Source organism: Loxodonta africana, chromosome 22 (assembly GCF_030014295.1).
Source record: "Loxodonta africana isolate mLoxAfr1 chromosome 22, mLoxAfr1.hap2, whole genome shotgun sequence".
Lineage (NCBI taxonomy): Eukaryota > Metazoa > Chordata > Mammalia > Proboscidea > Elephantidae > Loxodonta > Loxodonta africana.
In genome coordinates this window covers 26529094-26547118 of record NC_087363.1, presented here as the reverse complement: position 1 = coordinate 26547118, position 18025 = coordinate 26529094, and the positions used below count along the sequence as shown (strand labels likewise).

General features: G+C 44.6%; 1 protein-coding gene across 2 annotated transcripts in view; it reads left to right on the top strand.

The window, feature by feature from the left end:
• Positions 1-15442, top strand: part of LOC100660192 (C-C chemokine receptor type 2-like) — a 55472-nt gene extending 40030 nt beyond the window's left edge. The window contains exons 4-5 of one of the 2 annotated variants that reach the window (XM_023547786.2): positions 7209-7320; positions 12167-15442. In XM_023547786.2, coding sequence (XP_023403554.1) covers positions 12178-13230 — 1053 coding nt within the window. In that variant the 5' untranslated portion in view covers positions 7209-7320; positions 12167-12177 and the 3' untranslated portion in view covers positions 13231-15442. Of the gene's footprint in view, positions 1-7046; positions 7321-12166 lie in introns of those variants that run through there. The other variant, XM_023547785.2, reaches the window with a different exon arrangement.
• The last annotated feature ends 2583 nt before the right edge of the window (positions 15443-18025 follow it).

Here is an 18025-nt window from a genome sequence, read left to right as displayed (position 1 = left end):
TCCTGCTCTTTTTTGATTGTTGTTTGCTTGATATATTTTTTCCATCCTTTGAGTTTTAGTTTGTTTGTGTCTGTAAGTCTAACGTGTGTCTCTTATAGGCAGCATATAGATAGATCGTGTTTCTTAATCCATTCTGCCACTCTGTATCTTTATTGGTGCATTTAGTCCATTTATATTCAGCTTAATTATGGCTAGGAGAAAAAAAATTTTTTCTTTTATGAGTTTAGAGCTGTCATTTCAATGTCTTTTTGTGTGTGTGTGTTGTTGATAGTTTCTTTTTCCCACTTAATTTTTTGTGCTGAGTAGATTATCTTTATATATTGTCTTTTCCTCATATTCATTGTTGTTGATTTTGTTTCTGCTGAGTATTTTTTTCTCGTATTTTATCTTAATGTATAGGATAGTTTGTCTCCTTTGTGGTTACCTTATTACTTACCCCTATTTTTCTAAATTTAATCCTTTTATATCTTTGTATCACCTTGTCTTCCTCGCCATATGAAAGATCTATGACTATATTTCTTAGTCCCCCTTTATTGTTTTAATGTTGTCTTCCTTCACATAATAACATTGCTGTTTCCCTGTTTTGAGCATTTTTTTATCTTATTTATTTTTGTGATTTCCCTGTCTGAGTTGACATCTGATTGCTTTGCCCAGTGTTCTAGTCTTAGGTTGATATCTGATATTATTGATTTTCTAGCCAAGGAACTCCCTTTAATATTTCTTGTGGTTTTGGCTTGGTTTCACAAATTCCCTGAACTTCTGTTTATCCGGAAATGTCCTAATTTCACCTTCATATTTGAGAGGCAGTTTTGCTGGATATATGATTCTTGGCTGGCAATTTTTTTCCTTCAGTTTTTTTATCTAAGTCATCCCATTGCCTTCTTGCCTGCATGATTTCTTATTGACTCTACCTTTTAGGTAAGTTTTCATTTATCCCTAGGTGCTCTTAAACGTCTCTCTTTATCTTTGGTTTTGGCTAGTTTGATTATAATATGTCTTGGTGACTTTCTTGTAAAATCTACCTTATGTGGAGTTCGATGAGCATCTTGGATAGATATCATCTCATCTTTCACGATATCAGGGAAGTTTTCTGCCAACAAATATTCAACAATTCTCTCTGTATTTTCTATTTTCCCTCCCTGTTCTGGAACTTGAATCACTCATATGTTATTTCTCTTGATAGAGTCCCACATGATTCTTAAGTTTTCTTCATTTTTTAAAATTCTTTTATCTGATTTTTCTTCAAATGTATTGGTGCCAAGTGCTTTATCTTCAAGTTCACAAATTCTGCCTTCCACTTGGTCAGTTCTACTCCCCTGACTTTCTATTGAGTTGTCTTAATTCTGCAATTTTATTGTTAATCTTCTGAATTTCTGATTGTTGGGGTCTGACTATGGATTTTTCCAGCTTATTAAATTTTTCATTATGTTCCTGAATAAACTTTTTAATTTCTTCAACTGCTTTATCTGTATGTTGTTTGGCTTGTTCTGCATATTGCCTGATTTCCTTCCTGATGACTTCAAGGGTTCTGTATATTAACCTTTTGTATTCTACCTCTGGTAATTCCAGGAAGGCACTTGCATCTAGAAGATACCTTGATTCTTTGTTTTGAGAACTTGTCGAGGGGAACATGGTCTGTTTCTTTATGTGACTTGATGTTAACTGTTGTCTCCAAGCCATCTATAAGTTATTGCATTAGTTTATGTTATGTTTGCTTACTGTATCATAGCTTGTTGCTTTGTTTTGTTTTAATATGCCCAAATGGATTGCTTTAGTGCCCTAGCTTGATTATTTTTGCCTTTGGAGCCCTGACGTCCTGTCCCCAGATGGCTAGAGCTATTATCAGGTATATCAGTCTAGAAGTCCATTCACTTTTCTTTTATGAATTCAGCTCAGGTGTCCAGGTAGCTGATCATCAAATGTATGGTACAGGCTCTGTCCTACAGCCTTAGAGGGGCAGGAGTGTTTGGTGTAGGTACCAGTATCTGATTGCAGCAGGGGGGTCACGCTCTGAATAAGGCAGGGGCTGAGAATCATCCCCCAGTGTCTCTGAGGAAAGTGGGTCCCTGTTCACTAGAGTTTACAGGTGGGTGGGTTCTGTAGATGGACGATGGGCACCCAATGTTTTTGGTGGTAAGGACTGGGAGGTATCAGTTATCCTCGGGCCCCTGTCGTGGGTGGCTGGGTGACCTGAATGAAGCCACCAGCCCTTAGGCTCCTGATGTGGGTAGGTGAGGACCCTGTTTAATAGGCAAAGCGGTGTTAAACATCAAACACCCACCTCTCTACCGCACAGCTGAAACAGTTGTAGCCTGCCAACAAGAGCCTATTCTCCTGAAATAGGCCCACACAGGTCCATGCAGGGGGGAAATGTACTCAAAGTCCACAGACCATTTATGCCTGGATAGGAGCTACTTCTGTCCTGAGCTCCTCCGGTTAGTGGAGCTGGTAAAATATCTTCTCCCCCAATTGTGAATTTATTCCTTCTCCAGAGCTCCGCAGGGGTCAGGCCCAGGGAAATGAACAGCCGTTGAAGCCAGCTTGGGGGTGGGGTGTGTGGTAAAATATATGCAAGTACTTAGCTTTTGCTGAGAGCACCGTTCTTTTCTGGTTCTGGAGGTGTGAATAGGCTGCGTGGCTGGCTGGTTCTCCCTGAGGAAACTGTGGCCAAATGCTAGTACCAGCCCACCACAGCCTCTACCAGGAATGGTGCCTGAGGGCTCCTGGCAATTCAAGTCTGGTAACTTCTCTCCGCTTCTGAACCGTCTCTTCCTCCCCCTGCCCCTCAGTTCATTTTCTAACCTTGCCTTTGATGTTCAGGGCTCCTAGCTTGTCATAAATATACTCGTTTCACTTGTTTTTTCAGGTCTTTGTTGTAAGAGGTCTCCCTGGAAGCATCTGTCTATTCTGCCATCTTGGCCCTGCCTCCCCTTTCATTTTTATTTTATATAATGTTTAATTTTTCTGTAATACCATGCCTTACTCTTTAAATAGAAAAAAAAAATTATAGCTATATATACCTGAGCTGCACTGCAACCGAATTCTCCTCCCCATGCTTGCCCTTTACCCACCACCGAGTATTGATGCTTCCTGCAAAGCCAACAGCAGTTGGTACATCCCCAGGCAGCCCTGTGGGGCCAGGTTGCCCATCTCCACCACCCTCCACCCACCCAGGTTAAGGCCTTTGCCACATCCACCAATCAGAATCTCTGCCACATCCAGTTCTGTGGGTTCCTTCTCACACCACCTGTGCCTGCAAACAGCAGTATCTGGGTTTCCTGCAGTTGACCCCTCCCTGGGACACCTCAGAAGCCATAGTCAAATAGCATGTGATGTCAGAGGTGGGAGAGCAGTAGCTGTGGACCCCAAAGATAGCTATGGAACATCATCCTGCAGGCCCTCAACCTCTATTCCCCTTCTACTTATCGTGCCTTGTGGTAGAGGTGGGGGTGGGCAATGGTGGTGAGAGGGAATCTCAGGTTTTCAGTTCCCAGAATCAGCATTCACTTGCAGTTACTATTTCTGGGGGCATCGATGAATTCCTTCTAAAACCTCTGTCCTGATCTACCCCCAGCCAAATTCTTCTCGCAGAGCAGGCCGCCTCTAAGGCATGTGGACTGAAATCCAAGTCTAATCATGGAGTAGTTTAAGACATCTGGGCTACTGAAGAACACAAGATAATCTCTCTCCTACAGGGTTTAAATGACTTCCTCTAAGTCACTGGAGAGGGTTTTGTAGCAAGTGAAATTAGCAAGTGAATCTCCCCAAATTTTATTTGGCCCAAAGGAATGGAAACATCTGAAGTGCTAGCTTTACACTCTGTTAATTAAAACTTAAATTACCATTTTGGATGACATTTTTAGTTCTATTTTTTATCACATATTCTTGTCTGTTCTTGGTTCCTCTAGAGATGAGGGTGAACTTGAGGGATGAAGGAGAACTTCACTCATGCCTGACCTCTGTTACTCGACATTTTCCTTTCCAAGAATCATTTGCAGCTTCTGGGTTTTCTTGCTATAATTCTGTGCCTCGTTGTGTCACATTGTCACTTGGGGCCAAAGTAATGAAGGTACTCTATTTTATTTTTATTATGAAGACATGACCAGGACATGTAGGAACATAACAACAGTGCTTTTTCTTGGGTGTCATATTAGTCCAGATCACTGTTTTCAACCAACAATGAAGGTGTAAAATCCTAGAACTTGCCAGTCTATTTTAGTAGGTCACAGGAAGCATGCAAACCATAGAAACCACAGTCAACTAAAACATCTGTGTTGACAAGGGACAAGAATTTCTGTATCATCGAAAGGTGCCAATTGAACAAACTCATCGCAGATGAGAATGGAGGTTACAAGGGGCATCATCAAAGTACCCTTTCAGACTGTTGATAATCTTTTCCTGCCTTCTTGCTCCAGCGGCAACTCCCTCCAGCCTGGCTTTGTTCATGTTTCATTTGGTTGAGAACAGGTCTTGCTACCCATAGGCTGGCAGAGAGGCTCTGAGAACAAGCCTAATGTTTAGCTTCGATGTTCTAACCCTCAGCTCTGATCCTCACAGTGAGAATACACAGGAATCTTAACTCTGCATGGCCAGTGTCACCTGGTTCTTCCTTAGGCATTCAGAAAGCATAAACTATTTTCATTCCATTGATTTGCAGAACTGAGCATCTTCTCATCCTTGCCCCAGGTCTCTTGAGGTGGCCACAGCAGTGCCCTCTGTGTGATGCCACTTGGCCAGAAGGCACATCAGACAGAGCCAGGTGACTCATGATACATTTTCTCTCAAGCCTACTCAAACGGCCATGCTCATCTTCCAGACTGGGAATTTGTGAAACCATGCCCAGTGCCAACAGGTAGATAAGGGGTTCTGAAACTCATGGGAATGCATCTTTCCTAACTCTCCATATGCATAAATAATTGTAAGTTGTGCTTACCCAGACTCCGTGTTTCCTAACTCTCTATACGACTAGATAACAGGACAGGGCAAAATAACAAACAAAAAATTATCTGTTTGACTTGACTGTTGTTGTGTGATGATCTGCCATTTACCCCTAGATCCATCTCCACCCATCTCTGTCTCAATGAGAACTGATGTCTGTGGACATCCCCTGGACTCCCCAGTGCTCTGATTCCTGTTGGGGTCAGCCACTGGGAAACACTAGCTAGAGATCAGAGAGTAAGAGTAGCAGACCAGGACACTTCCTGCTCCTTCTCTTCCCTACTTTGCCGAAGTTCTAGCAGTGGCTGCATCCTTCACCCATCAGCTCTCAACTCCAGCTCTCAACAGGGCTCAGACAATTCTGTTTATTGATTTGATCCTTCAAGCATAGGGGTAATCCCTCCCACTGCTGCTAGTCTCTAGGCACCTCAGTATCCCCTATTGATGCCCTTGGCCTTGTCCAACCCTCTGTAAACATGCTCATCATTATACATAGTCTCTTAAATTCTAGGTGTGTATGCAATTTGTTCCTTGCATTAGGAAGGCAACGATTCAAATCCTAGCTCTACCACTGTTACCTCTGCACCTCTCCTTCTCTCCTTGTTTATAAAATGACAGGGTTGGAGTCAATTAGCTCTACTGTGAAGACAAATGGAGAGTGGCCCTGATCAGCAGGAGCAAAATCCCTGAGTCCTAATCTTCTCCATTCCCAAGCCAACTCAAAGGACTGGTGGCAAGATGCCTGGGTCAGGAGGTTCCAGAGCGGCAAAGCACCCAGCTTCACTGTGATGGGGGTAACCAGCCTTGTTATTAAATCCCAGAGAGGCCATTTTTTTTTTTGCTGCCCAGAGACTACATTAGGGGGTAACTGGGGAACTTGTTCTGTCCGTGAACAAGCAAGGAGCTGTCCTCTAAGTAAAATCCAAAGGTCTTCTTTACACAAAAACCAGGTCTCATGCAGGGCACACTGTGGTAGCCTGTTGAGGTCTACAGAGGACACCTGGTCTGCACCGAGTGGTCTGTTGTAAGGGGTGGCTGTCAACTGCTATTTATTGTCTACTCTGTGCTACCACCACTTTCTGTCAGTTTGCGGTACTGTGGTGATTTGCATGTTGCTACGATGCTAGAAGCTATGCCATCAGTATTTCAAATACCAGCAGGGTCATCCATGGTGGACAGGTTTCAGCAGAGCTTCCAGACTAAGATAGACTAGGAAGAAAGGCCTGAAGATCTGTTTCAATAATTAGCCAGTAAAAACCCTGTGGATCACAACAGAATATTTTCCAATGTGGGGCTGGAAGAAGAGAAGATGGCACAGTACCAGGCAATGTACTATTCTGATGTTATACGTAAAGTTGCCACGAGCTTTGGAGCTGACTCAATGGCAACTAACAACACTCCATGCCAGGCACCGTACTAGCTGCTTTATATCGATTTAACCCTCACAGTTCCCAGGGGTCTTATTCCTCCTACTTTAGAGTTGGAAAAATTGAAGCTTAGAAAGAGTGAGTAACTTTCCAATGCCACAGGTTAGTGAGTCCAACCATTCGTTCCTGACCCCAAGGTCGGAATTCCAGAATGTGCCAGTGGCCAGTGGGGGCCAGCTAAGGTCATACTGCCTTCCCCACAGGACCTTGGGAACTTCCCTAGTGCCTGCATTGCAGAATTTATACTGTCGATGGCATTTTCTTTTAACAAAACTTCTAAGAAGGAATAATTCACCAAAGAATTCTTATAATTGTTGTCCTTTTTGCTAAGGACAACACTGACACAAAAAATAATTTAGCAATCTCTTTTTGGTAAAGAGTTTTATCTACGTAAAATCGTAATTGGATTCCAAGCCTACCATGGCACTGAAACCAGTGCGCGCAGGGTCACAGGATGCCCTCTATCATCACCAGCAGACCCCGTTAGCATTTTTTTTCTTATTTTAAGTCAAAGCTGTCCTCTGGCAAGTGACAAGTTCTCTGTGCTCCTGTCATGCAAATGACCACTGGCAGAAGGGCAGACAGCGGAGGAGTTCCAGATGGAGAGACCCACAAGACAGAGAACCCCATGCGTTCGGTCTGGGAGCAGATGTTCAGGGTGTGTCTGGCTCACACTCAAGGTTGCATAAGCAAGATTTCAAAATGAATTCTACTCGGGAGACCTCAAACAAGTGTATAACGATCCTGGCTGGAAAAGAAGAACTATATTATCTCAAAAAAAAAATTCTTTTTTTGTATCTTTAGCATCACTTGCCCTCATATCTCCGCCTTCTTTTTCTGCAGGAAACTTGATTTCCTACTTCTGCACACCAAGTTTCTACCTCCAGATCTGCTGGGTTTGGTTACTGAGAAGTCTGACACACCAGTGGCGCCTGGAAAAAACCATCACCGACCGGTGAGTTGAGGGGCGCTTTTCCTGTGACTTTATGAATCAGAGGCTCAGAGTGCCTCAAAGCTGTGGAGGCACCTGGACTAGACGCACCTTGAGAGACCGCAAAGCCTGTGAACTCTGGGGGAATGACCAAGACCGGGGCAGGCGGGAGGGAACAGCTGCACCAGGAGGTTTTAGCAGAGATCCTACAGACAGTGAGGAAGCGCAGAGCCAGCAGGGTGAGACATCTCCTGGGACTCGGGGGGGGGGTCAGAGAGAGTGCACTAAAATAAGGTAAGAGAAGCACAGTTCTCAATACTACCCTACTCAGCCCCCAAGGGCTTTAAAGATCTGGTACTTTCTACCCTTTCTTCCCTCTCTAGTCCATATATGTGACAGTCCATGCTCTGAACCAAAATGAGCCTCTTGCCTCAACTCAGGAGGTCCACAGAGGCTGAAGTGAGGAGTCTTTCTACAGGCAGGTTTTTACCTGAAGGATGTGTTATAACACCTGAAACCCAAAACCTAGGTCGGTGCATTTCAGCCACCTTGCTGAGCATCCACTGTGTAGGAGCTAGGTATGCTGGAGAGATGGGGGGGAGGGGGGGTGTGGAAACAGCAGAAAGACAGAGTGGCTAGTATTTGAGATGCCAGGGCATACAAACAACACAGGGTGGAACCCAGGACGGAAGGTGGTCAGAGCAGCACACCTCCTCCCAGCCACCTCCCAGTCTGAAACTAGAGCGAGGGTCTGGTCCGTGTGTTACTGATAGATTTCCTGTGTGATTCTCATGCCCAGCGTCTGAGAGCCTCTGATCTCATTCACACTCTCGGGTTACAGAATAGCCCAGAGGGCTCGCTACGGGAAGGTGCTCTGTGTAAGGACTGTCAATATATCAATTTTTATACGGTCTCCCATCCAATCACCTGGGAGCCCAGTTCACAGCAGGGCATTTTGTTTTCCAGCATCTTGCAGCCAACTAGTTCTGTTACTCACTTTTTCAACTGATACTTACTTAGCAGCTACTGTGTGCTGGGCTCAGCGGGAGAAAGATGTGGCAGGCTGCTTCTGTAAAGATCACAGCCTTGGAAACGCTACGAGGCAGTTCTACTCTGTCCTATAGGGTCACTGTGAGTCAGAGTCAATGCAACGACAAGGTTTTTTTGTTTTTTATGTGCTCGGCTGGGAATCCTTGGGTGGAGCAGCTGGTTAACCAAAAGGTTGGAGGTTCGAATCTACCCAGAGGCACCTCAGAAGAAAGCGCTGGTACTCTACTTCCCAAAAACCAGCCACTGAAAGCCCTATGGAGCTCAGTTCTACTCTGACACACCTGGGGTCTCCATGAGTCGTAATGGAGTCAGTGACATCTTGTTTGTTATTTTGTTTGTATGGGCTAGGCCAGGTTCTGGGGCACTGGCGTGCCTCAGTCCAAAACAAGACCCCTGGCCACATGGAGCTTTTTTTCTAGAGGCAGTGTGTAAGTATGTGTGTGTGTGTGTGTGTGTGCTTGCACGTGCCCGCACGTTGGGGGGGGTGGGTAAGGGAGTTCTGTGGGTGCATGTGTGAATTCAAAGGCTAAGTGCCAAAGAAATTTTGTTCCAAGCATGGAAGAATACTTAGAAAATCCGTTAACTGTTCTGTGACATCTCTGCTCCCAGAGCCTGGAGTTTGGAGCCCTTGAGAGCCTTTGAAGTAAACAGCCTGAGGTTCAAATCCAGCTCAACCATTGCTTGCTTTGTGGGCTTGAGAAAGACATTTCATCCACCCATGCTTCAATTTCTTCATTTCTAAAATGTATAAATGCTTACACCCAAAGTTGTGGGAAGGAGAAAATTAATGTATGCAAAGCAGCATAGCCAGCGCCTGGAGCTTAAGGAGTACTCAGTGATCATAGTTGTAATTCTTAAAAGCCAAAAACCAAACCCACTGCCATCAAGTTGATTCTGACTCATAGCGACCCTCTAGGACAGAGTAGAACTGCCCCATAGGGTTTATAAGGAGTCCTGTGCATTCATTCAGTGAACATGTATTGGCGCCTTCTTTAGCCAGATGCTATCATAAGAGCTGGGAATAGAAGCAGGATTTAGTCCTTGGCCTCAACAAGCACCCGACGTGTAGAAGACAATGTGGTAAGTGCTTATTTGTGGTAAGTGCTTGCTTAAGGGCAAGCACAGAGTGTTGTGAGATGATAAGAGTAATTTGATAGAGGGAGTAAAGAAGACTTCCCAGGGAAGGGGAATTTGAGCAGGGATGTTGAGGAATGAATAGGAGCTCACCAGCCATTTTAGGCAGCAAGACAAGCATACGCAAAACCAGTGAACCATGAAGGAAATGGTGACTTTGGGGAAAATGAAGAGAAGGTGGGTGTGGCTGGAGCCCAGGATCTGGGACTAGGGAAGTGATTGGAGATGAAGCTGAGAAGACATGAGCTTAGGAAGGCGCAATGAACAGTGGGCATCACCTGTGTGGTCCTACCATATACAAACCACAGGGTTACTGGAGGTTTTGAGCTGAGAGGTGTGTGATCCAATTTCCATTTAGAGAAGACAGTTTGAAAGGGAGGTTGGCTGGAAATGGGGAGTGCAACGAACAAACACAAACCCACCACAAATCAAGAAGTGAGGAGAGTGTGGCAAGGAAGTGGCAGTGAAAGAGGCACGGGGGGATGAACCGGAGGAGATCTCTGAGGTAGAATTCACGTGACATAATAATAACACGGAGCATTTCTCTGTGCAAGGCTCTGCTGAGTGCTTATCTCCATCAATCTTCACAGCAACTCAGGGAAGACACTGTTCTATATGTAAAGAGACTGAGGCTAAAAAGACGTAATTAGCCCCAAATCACACAGCTTGTAAATTGGGGGCATGATCCAAATCCAGATCTGATAGATTCCAAAGGTCCTGGAGGGAACCCAGGTTAACACCAAGCCCTGCTTCTCAGAAAGCTGAGTAAATGACAATCACCTAGATAAGAAATCTACGAGTGGGAGCAGTTTCAGGAGTGCTTGGTTTCGGAGGGGTTGAATGTGGTACCTATTGACATCCTCTTTGTTTACTGCATCTCCAGTCACTAGAACAGAGTATGGCTCATAGCGGATGCTCAATAAATACTGGTTAAATGACTACACCATGAGGAGATGGGAAGTAGGCAATGGAAAATTCAGTTGTGAGGTTTAGGAGAAAGCTGGGACTTGAAGGCAGAGCTTTGAGAAGCATTAACCTACGTGGGAGTTAGAACCCTGAGAGTAAATGATGATATGATTCAAAAAGAGCTTTGTAGCAACAATAAAGAGGTGAAAGGTAAAAGGGGTGAGAACCAAGGATAGTGCCTGGGGACGCTTAAGGTGTGGGCAGGGGAGAGGCACCACCACCAGCAAACATTTTTTTATAAGAAGTTGGCAGAAAGATCAATGAGGATGAGACTGGAACAAAGCTGGGCATTTGAAAATTGGGTTGTGATTGGCAGCATCGGCAGGAGAAGTTTTGGCAGGATGATGGAGGCCAGATGACAGATGCAGAAGTTTGAGAGGGGTGTCAGTTAGATAACCCAGTCAGAATGCTTTCAGCTGCAAGTAACAGAAAATTTAACTCAAAGTGGCTTGAAAACACAGGATTATTTTTGTCAGATAACAAGAAACCAGGAGATGAAAAGTGTAAGGGAGGTTTAGGATTTTGCTTGGATTTTCTCCAGTTCTCTGGGTCTTTCATTCATGGCCCCAAGCTACAAATCCTTGCAAGACAAGCTCCTAAAGCTGGTGGGACAGGTAGGGGTTTCCCTGTGTGTCTTTCTCTTATCAGGAAGGTACATTTCCAGAAACCCCTCACACACTCCCACTAACATATTAATGTCCAGAAGTGGGTCACATGGCTGTTAACACCTGTGAAGGAGGTAGGAAAAGCAAGCTTCCAGCATTTTTAGCCTTGTAATGAAATCAGGCTTGCTGGGGAAGACAATCATTAAAAAAAAAACAAAAAACCCATAGGGTTGCTATGAATCGGAATGGACTCAACAGCAAAGGGTTTTGGTTTGGGGAAGACAGAGTGTTGTGAAATAGCCGTTGGGTAGATAACTGATGTCTGCTGCTAGGACTAAAAGGGAAGTGAGGGACTAGCGTGGAGTCCCTGGGTGGTGCTCGCAGTTTACGTGCTTGCCTGCTATCCAAAAGGTTGGAGGTTTGAGTCCATCCAGAGGCACCTACTTCTGAAAAATCAGCAATTGAAAGCCCTATGGAGCACGGTTCTATTCTGACACACATGGGGCCCCCATGAATCAGGATTGACTCATTGACAACTGGTTGAATGGACTAGCACACATGCTTTTAAGGAAAGAACAAAGACTGGGGAATTGCTAAGTGGAGCAAGGATACTTTTAAGATCAGGGATTTTACATTGTGTGGCCATCCTTTTAGTCTCTATTTCTAATCTGTTGCCCTCTAATCGATGGATTCCAACTGCCGACATTTTGGTTAACAGCCAAGCTCTTAACCACTGCACCACCAGGGCTCCCTCTGTTTCTAGAACAGAGGAAAGAAAATAGATGGCAAGGAAAGATTTCCCCAGTTCTTCCACAACATGCTGTCCACATCTCAATCTTTCTTTACAAGAAGTATCGCGGGGAATGACAAAGAAGCCACCATCAGTTATGACTATGACTGTGGGAACCACTGAGGAAGTCTGTTGTTGTTAGTTGCCTTTGAGCCAATTCGGACTCATGGCAACCTCAAATGTATAGAGTAGAACTGTGCTCCATAGGGTTTTCTAGGACCTTATAAAAGTTGACTTTTTTTTATTCACAGGTTTGAGCAAGATGGATGATCAAACATTGGGTTTTCTAGGACCTTATGATAGTTGACTTTTTCTTTATTCACAGGATTGAGCAAGATGGATCATCCAACATCGAGTCCGATGTATGAATACATTGACATCGATTACAGTGCTTCAGAGCCCTGCCGAAAAACTGACTTGAAGCAAATCGCAGCCCAGATCCTGCCTCCGCTCTACTCGCTGGTGTTCATATTTGGTTTCGTGGGCAACATGCTGGTCGTCCTCACCCTGATCAACTGCAAAAAGCTGAAGAGCATGACTGACATCTACCTGCTCAATTTGGCCATCTCTGACCTGCTGTTTCTTCTCACCCTTCCCTTCTGGGCCCACCATGCTGCAAATGGGTGGGTCTTTGGGGATTCAGGATGTAAAATATTCACTGGGCTATATCACATTGGCTATTTTGGCGGGATTTTCTTCATTATCCTCCTGACAGTTGATAGGTACCTGGCAATTGTCCATGCCGTATTTGCTTTAAAAGCCAGGACAGTCACTTTTGGGGTGGTGACAAGTGGGGCCACCTGGGTGGTGGTTGTGCTTGTCTCTCTCCCAGGAATCATCTTTACCAAATCCCAAGAAGAAGATTCTCATTATGTTTGTGGCCCTGCTTTTCCAATAATATGGAAGAATCTCCATACAATAATGAGGAATATCTTGAGCCTGGTGCTGCCACTCCTTGTCATGGTCATCTGCTACTCGGGAATCCTGAAAACCTTGCTTCGGTGTCGAAACGAGAAGAAGCACAAGGCCGTGAGGCTCATCTTCGCCATCATGATTGTCTACTTTCTTTTCTGGGCTCCCTACAACATCGTCCTTGACCTGATCACCTTCCAGGAGTTCTTTGGCCTGGATAATTGTGATAGCTCTAACAGGCTGGACCAAGCCATGCAGGTGACAGAGACTCTTGGGATGACGCACTGCTGCATCAACCCCATCATCTATGCCTTTGTCGGGGAAAAGTTCAGAAGGTATATCTGGGTGTTCTTCCGAAAGCACATCGCTAAACGTCTCTGCAAACAATGTCCGGTGTTCTTTGGGGAGACAGCAGATCGGGTGAGTTCAGGGTACACCCCATCCACTGGAGAGCAGGAAGTCTCAGTTGGTTTATAAAATAAGGAGCCATTTGTTCATTACTTTTAAAAAAAGAGAAAAATAAACTACCTTTGGGGAAAACAATCCATGTATAATAATAATCTTCAAGGGTTTGTTGAAGAATAAAGACCTGTGAAGCAGGTGCCCAGAAACCTCTGGGTTGTGCGTCCCAAGACAGAGTTATGACACAACTTGTATAGACAGCGTATGCTCAGGGAATATTCCAGAACAACTACAGGTAGAGACTTTGACTCTCCAGCAAGCTCACCTCAGTTCCTGGATGATGCTGCATCTCCCATGTTTATGCTTTTTCCAGTCTACACCGTTTCATCGTTCTGCCTCTGTTTTTATCAATCTCTTGTAATCAAGGGCCCCCTTGGGGAAGAGGAGGAGATGGCTACAGGGGGAAGGGGAATGAGGGTGAGTGGGTCAGGGTGAGTGTGAGAAGGTGGGAGAGTGAGCATGGTTGAGCCTGGGTGAGTGTGAAATTGAATAAGGGCTTCACTCACTCAACCAGGAAGCGGTGGTGACCCTCAGCCTCATCTCCCACCTGTAGTTAAATTTGCAGGCTTTGCCAGGTCATGGAGAGCTTGGAAACTGTAACAACTTCCCTCGAATTTTGGTTGGGTCCAGTGATCTTCTTGTGTGTAAGTGCATGATACAATTTTTATCTATGACAACCACGAGTCAGAATCAACTCGATAGCAACTGATTGGTTTACTGGCTTTGTGCCAACCACACACCTTACATCTGAAATCCATTAAATGCCCTGTCCCATTATTTGCATGTTTTTTAGGCCTTATCTTCCTATAGAAAATTTTATGTAAAAATTTTGTTTATAAAATATTGCATAATCTATGATCAGCTGAAAAACAAAACAAAAGCAGCTTGTTTGGTCCTTTGGGGGAAAGGACAAGGCTGGAGATAGTGTGAGAAGGAGGTGAAGACAAACGAGTCTGTCCATCCAGAGCAGAGGGGCCGCAGCAAGAAAACAGGGATGTGTGGGAATGTTTCCGGAGTCAGCTAAGAGGAAAGAGCGGGAAGGATGGGTCAGAACCATGGAAAAACCTGGTGACTTTGCACCTGAACTGTGTTTGTTTCATTGTTGCTGTTGCCTGTCCTCCTGCCCCTCTTGCTTCCTATTTATTTGACCACAGCCTTTATCATATAACTCTTGGCCATAGGATCGCCCTGCTCCAAAGTCCAGTTTGTGGAGGTCCAGGAGAGCAGAGGGGAGAGAATAAAAAGGAAACTGGAGACAAAAATCCCTTGGTAGGCCAGGGAGGCGGTAATCAATCAGTGGGGCCCTGGAGCTTCTCCTTGGAGCAGAGAAGGAGTCTGGAGCCTCACCTGGCAGAAGGCCCCTTCTTTGGGAATGATATACTAATCGCATATCAGGCCTCTGAAACTCAGAGTCTAAATTACCAGGAGGATGGGCTAGATGGAGAAGATTCTCGATGAATCTAGATACAGGCTTAGAATTCAGATCAAACAAACAAACAAAAATTATCTTCTCTCTGGAAACAGTAAAAATAAAATCAAAGCTGATAATTGCAACTTGCAAATGTGGTAAAATCTCATTTTGAAGGGTTCCTCCTATGCCCAGCCTGAAAATATGGTAGCAGTCACGGAGAAAAATCTGGTTGAATTTACAGGCTAGAAATATGGCTATTTGGGGAGACTGCTGGTTTAGCATCAATAGTTATTGATCTACAGGAAGTCGTAGGTCTGTGATCTGTTGGCTTATTAGCTCATGTGGATGTAGCTTCCTAAATAATGTCCTTTGGATGCCAGTGGACGCTCTACAACCATCACCTCAACCGTGTCTTTCTTCCTTTAGGCTTGTTGCCAAAAACCTTTTTTATACCACTATGAAGCAATGAATTTAAACATATGTGAGTACTTCAGTGTTTTGCAGTGGTCCTTCCTGATGCTCAAATTGTCCTGTGTTTGACCAGTGGGAGCTCCTCAATCCAGCTGGCTCTTAAATCAAAGCTTTTGAAAAGCTCACTGAAGTGAGGAGCCTGAAGACTCCGTTCTTAGTGGAGCCAGGTTAAGAATGCTCATACATGTTAGCAGTGTGTTTCAGAGCTGATACAAGCAAGAAACGTGGGCTTCTGGAGCCAGGTAACTTGGGAACTACAAGTTATTATGTTATGGTTCTACTTTCTCGCCACTTAATTAAAAATGACTTCAGAACTGGGTGGGTGGGGAGGGGAAGTAACTTCACCTTCTGACATATGTATTATCTTAATGAATATGTTTTGATGATGATGAAATGTAAATATTGTTTGAAAAGTTATGATTTGGAAAATAAATCAGTGCTCTAATTTGATTGTTTAAAACTATTTTGTTATACTCTACTGTGATAAATGTCTTATCGTCCACAACTTGCCACTCCGTCTCCTGTGCCATTGCACACACCTCCCCTTGCCACATGACTTGTGGTGTGCCCAAAGACTGAACACCCTTCTCCACCACAGCTGCGAAAAAAAAAAGAAAACTATTGCCACGTAGTTGATTTCAACTCATGGCAACCCCACATGTTACAGAGCAGAACTGTTTCAAAGGGTTTTCTTGGCTGTAATTTTAATGGAAGCAGATTGCCAGGTCTTTCTTTCACAGCACCACTCAGTGGGTTCCAACTGCCAACATTTAGGCTAGCAGTCAAGCACAACCTTTTGTACCACGTGGGGACCAGAATGGGAGCTCAGTAACATCATCTGCCTAGTTCAATCAGAAGCTTTCAAAGTGGATCGCTGAACCTCATGTTTTTCCCTGCTCAGCCATGGGGAAGGCTCTTTTCAGATCACGGTTCCTCAGCTCAGGTGCCTGAGTGCAGAGCCAGGGACACAGCAACACCACAACCACATGTAATGGGAGCAGAGTCCATGTTCACTATTATAAGCCCCTGAGTTTGGGGTTGTTGATTAAGAAGCAAAAAAGCTGACTAGTACATATGATATACAGTGACTTCATAAATAAAATTTGGAAATGTGTCTTTGTTTTTTTCATCATGGAATTCAACACAACAAACACATATGAGGATTGCCTTAGTTATCCAGTGCTGTAACAGAAATACCACTAGTGGATAGCTTTAACAAACAGAAGTTTATTTTCTCACAGTTTAGGAGCCTAGAAGACCAAATTCAGGGTGCCAACTCTGGGGGAAGCCTTTCTCTCTCTGTTGGTTCTGTGAGAAGGCCCTTGTCATCAAACTTCCCTGGTCTAGGAGCTTCTCAGTGCAGGAACCTCAGGTCCAAAGGATGCTCTCCGCTCCTGGCGTTGCTTTCTTGGTAATATGAGGTCCCCCAGTCTCTCTGCTCACTTCTGTCTTTCATATCTCAAGAGAGAGATTGACTTAAGACACAACCTAATCTTGTAGATTGAGTCCTGCCTCATTAACATAACTGCCTGTAATCTCATCTCATTAACATCATAGGGTAGGATTTACAACACATAGGAAAATCACATCAGATGACAAAATGGTGGACAATCACACAATACTGGGAATCATGGACTAGCAAAGTTGACACACTTTTTGTGGGGACACAATTCAATCCATAACAAGAACCTACCATGTGCCAGTCTGGGTTGGGTCTGTAAAGACAGATATGTTAACACCTGTGCCCTTCAGAAGCTCCAGGTTCCAGGACTGCTGTTGTGGGTGGGGGAGAATGGTGTAGGCATAAGTTACAATGCACTGCATGGAACACAGGAGTAGAGCTATATGGGAAATTTTTTTGAGAGCCCAAAGGACAGCAACTAAAGGGTATTTCTGCTCCATAGTGATAACAGCTACAGTGGACTCTTTTTGCATCCAAAGAAACTGCCATTTAAAAGTTGCCAACCATCTCCATTTCTAGACATTAAAACCTCAAGTCTCCTTTATTCTGGGTAGAACACTTGAGTGGTCTGTTTGAATTAAGCAGATGAAGGTAAGGAAAGCCCATTTTTCCAAGAGGTGGGTGTCATAAGATGGTTTTTGGTGGAGGAAGGGGCTCAACATGGCCCGCCCCATCCCACCTCCCTTGATCTGTGTTGCTTAAAATAGCTGGGGATGTTTGAACAATTTTGCAGAGAGGCCCTGCAGCTTCCTGGGAGTAAGCTGTCGGGACTCTATCCTTTCCCTTTTGCTTTTAATCATTATTAAAATTTCCTGGACAAATTGAAATGGCCTCAGATGTGATGAGCCACCAGAGTACACCACCAAGGGGAAACTCACCATGAGAGAAGAATCTGGGCTGTGACTTGAACTCAACAAGGTAGCTCATGGATTTAGGGGAGGATGGTTCTGGGTGAGGTGAGAGACTGAGGTTGGAAATTTCTTCAGGTGTTGCCAAGTGGCTGCCATGCTTGTAGGAAAAAGAGAGAACAATGAATCATGCAGTGGAAGCCCTGTCATATGGGCAGGCCTGGCCTGGGGGGCATGGTGAGATCCCAGGCCACTTCCTCCTGCCACTTGAGAAGCTCTGCCAGCTCACAGCCTAGCAAGTAAAGGTAGGGCATTGATTAATATCTTATTTTATCACTATCCCTATAAAATCTCCAAATGTAATCAGTTCACGATATGAAATTGTTTTATTTCTCTCCAATCCTTGTTTCAACAGGGCCTAAAGGTTGAGTGGATTCCAGAGGGCTCTGTCTAGAGGAGGGGCATGTTCTGTTCTTTCATTCCCCTCCCACACCCCCTTCCCAGCCTTTGCCTAGTGGTCCACCTCAGGGAAACCTCCTGCCCCTCCCCCTCCTAGGCATGGGATGGTGGTGAGACCAGGGGTAGGAGGGCTGGGAAAATGGGCAAAAGGATCTTCAC